The 1,659-nt window shown below is 40.3% G+C and overlaps 1 protein-coding gene across 1 annotated transcript; it reads left to right on the top strand.

Annotated features, from left to right (window-relative positions):
• Positions 1-5: 5 nt before the first annotated feature.
• On the top strand, positions 6-1,055 carry CSUI_000779 (nli interacting factor family phosphatase; the record flags this gene model as incomplete). Its single annotated transcript, XM_068060986.1, has 1 exon — positions 6-1,055. A coding segment is annotated over exon 1 (978 nt), but the record flags the coding sequence as incomplete, so codon positions are not given.
• Between the last annotated feature and the right edge of the window lie 604 nt (positions 1,056-1,659).

Below are 1,659 nucleotides of genomic sequence, written 5' to 3'. Positions count from 1 at the left end.
TTCTTTATCTTTCTTTCTTTCTTAGAGGTTTCCCTATTCCTAGTGCATTGAAGTGTCGAAGGTCGGCAAATCGGTCGATGGATTCAGAGAAGGCCAAATCTTTACGGGCGAATTCCACTCAGGAAGATGAGAGAACTAGAAAAGTCTTCTCTAATACAAAGAATAGGAATAAGAAGAAGAATGAAGAAGGCGATAACGATGAGAATGAAGATGCTAGAGGCTCCTTTGAGAGATCTTCTTCTTCTTTCTCTCTTCAACAAGATACTTCTAGTATCCCTTCTACCGCCACTACTACTACTACTATGTCGTCCTTATCTTCTTCTTCTTTTTCTATTGTGCCACGTAAATCTTCTTCTTCTTCCTCTTCTTCTTCTCCACCCCGTCAATTATCAATCTCTTCTTCTTCTTCAACCTCTTCACGTTCATCTTCCGATTCTTCTTCTTCTTCTCTATCATCATCTTCTTCTTCTCGTGTTTCTTCTCCATCTTCTTCTTCTTCGCGTCTTTCTTCTCCATCATCTTCTTCGTCTTCTTCTCGTGTTTCTTCTCTATCATCTTCATCTTCTTCTTCTTCGTCTTTTTCTTCATCTTCTTTTAGACCTCTTGTGATCGAGGATTCCGATCGACAATTATTTTATCTAACTCATATGCTCTCCTTACTCCACCGTCTCTACTTCCGGGGCGTCGATAGACTTCTCTCTCTCTCTTCTTCTTCTTTCTTCTCTCCCAATGGCGTGAATGATGTGACCTCTACGGATCGGCGGGGTTCACAAGAGTTTCATGAAGAGATCACGAGGAAGACCAATAAGAAAGAGAATAGAGAGAAAGAAAGGAAAGAAGACCCTCTTCTCTCTTCCATGAACGATGTTGGCAACGGGAATTCAGGAGGAGGAGAAGAAGAAGCTGCAGCGAAGAAAGAACAGAGAGAGAAAGAGAGCGAAGAAGAAGAAGAAGAAAGGAAGAAGGTGCTATGGACAGGCGATAGAGTGGAAGAGTTCTTTTCTCTCCTTCCTGACGTGGCGTGGATTCTACATGCCGTTCGAAATGAAACCTTACAAGGTAAACTACTCAAAGGCACATACATAGCTATATCTAAACTTGAATTAAATTTTTTACACACACATAGGAGAAATATATACACGCACAGAGACAGATAGATACACTACAGATAGCTCCAAGATCGATCGATCGATAGATAGGTAGACTAACGATATAGAGATAGTTGGATGGATAAAGATAGATAAATAGATAGGTCAAAGACAGGTAGAGAGATAGACTAAGGATAGGTTTAAGGTAGGTAAGTCTGTGGCGAGTGTGTAGAAGATTAAGATGTGAAAATAGTCCAAGTAGCGATGGATCTACATATATGTATACATATATCTATCTATCTATATTTATATATATATATATATGCGAGAGAGAGAGGTAGATAGACTTGTTTGGGTGGAAGTGTAGACTTGGTAGGAATAGTTAGAGTGCGTGTGCCACTATCGTTAGAATAGCAGAGATAGGGTAAGAGCTGAATGAGAGAATAGGAAAGATTAAGATCGATCCAAGACAAGGTCTGATGAGAGTATCGATGACGGAAAGACATCGACAGATGACTGCTGTCTCTCACATCGATTCTATGGCTGGGTATCGATTCAAACAGCTTCTCTT

Source organism: Cystoisospora suis, assembly GCF_002600585.1.
Source record: "Cystoisospora suis strain Wien I chromosome Unknown contig_295, whole genome shotgun sequence".
NCBI lineage: Eukaryota > Apicomplexa > Conoidasida > Eucoccidiorida > Sarcocystidae > Cystoisospora > Cystoisospora suis.
The sequence above is the reverse complement of the archived record's forward strand: the minus strand, read 5'-3'. Positions and strand labels throughout refer to the sequence as shown.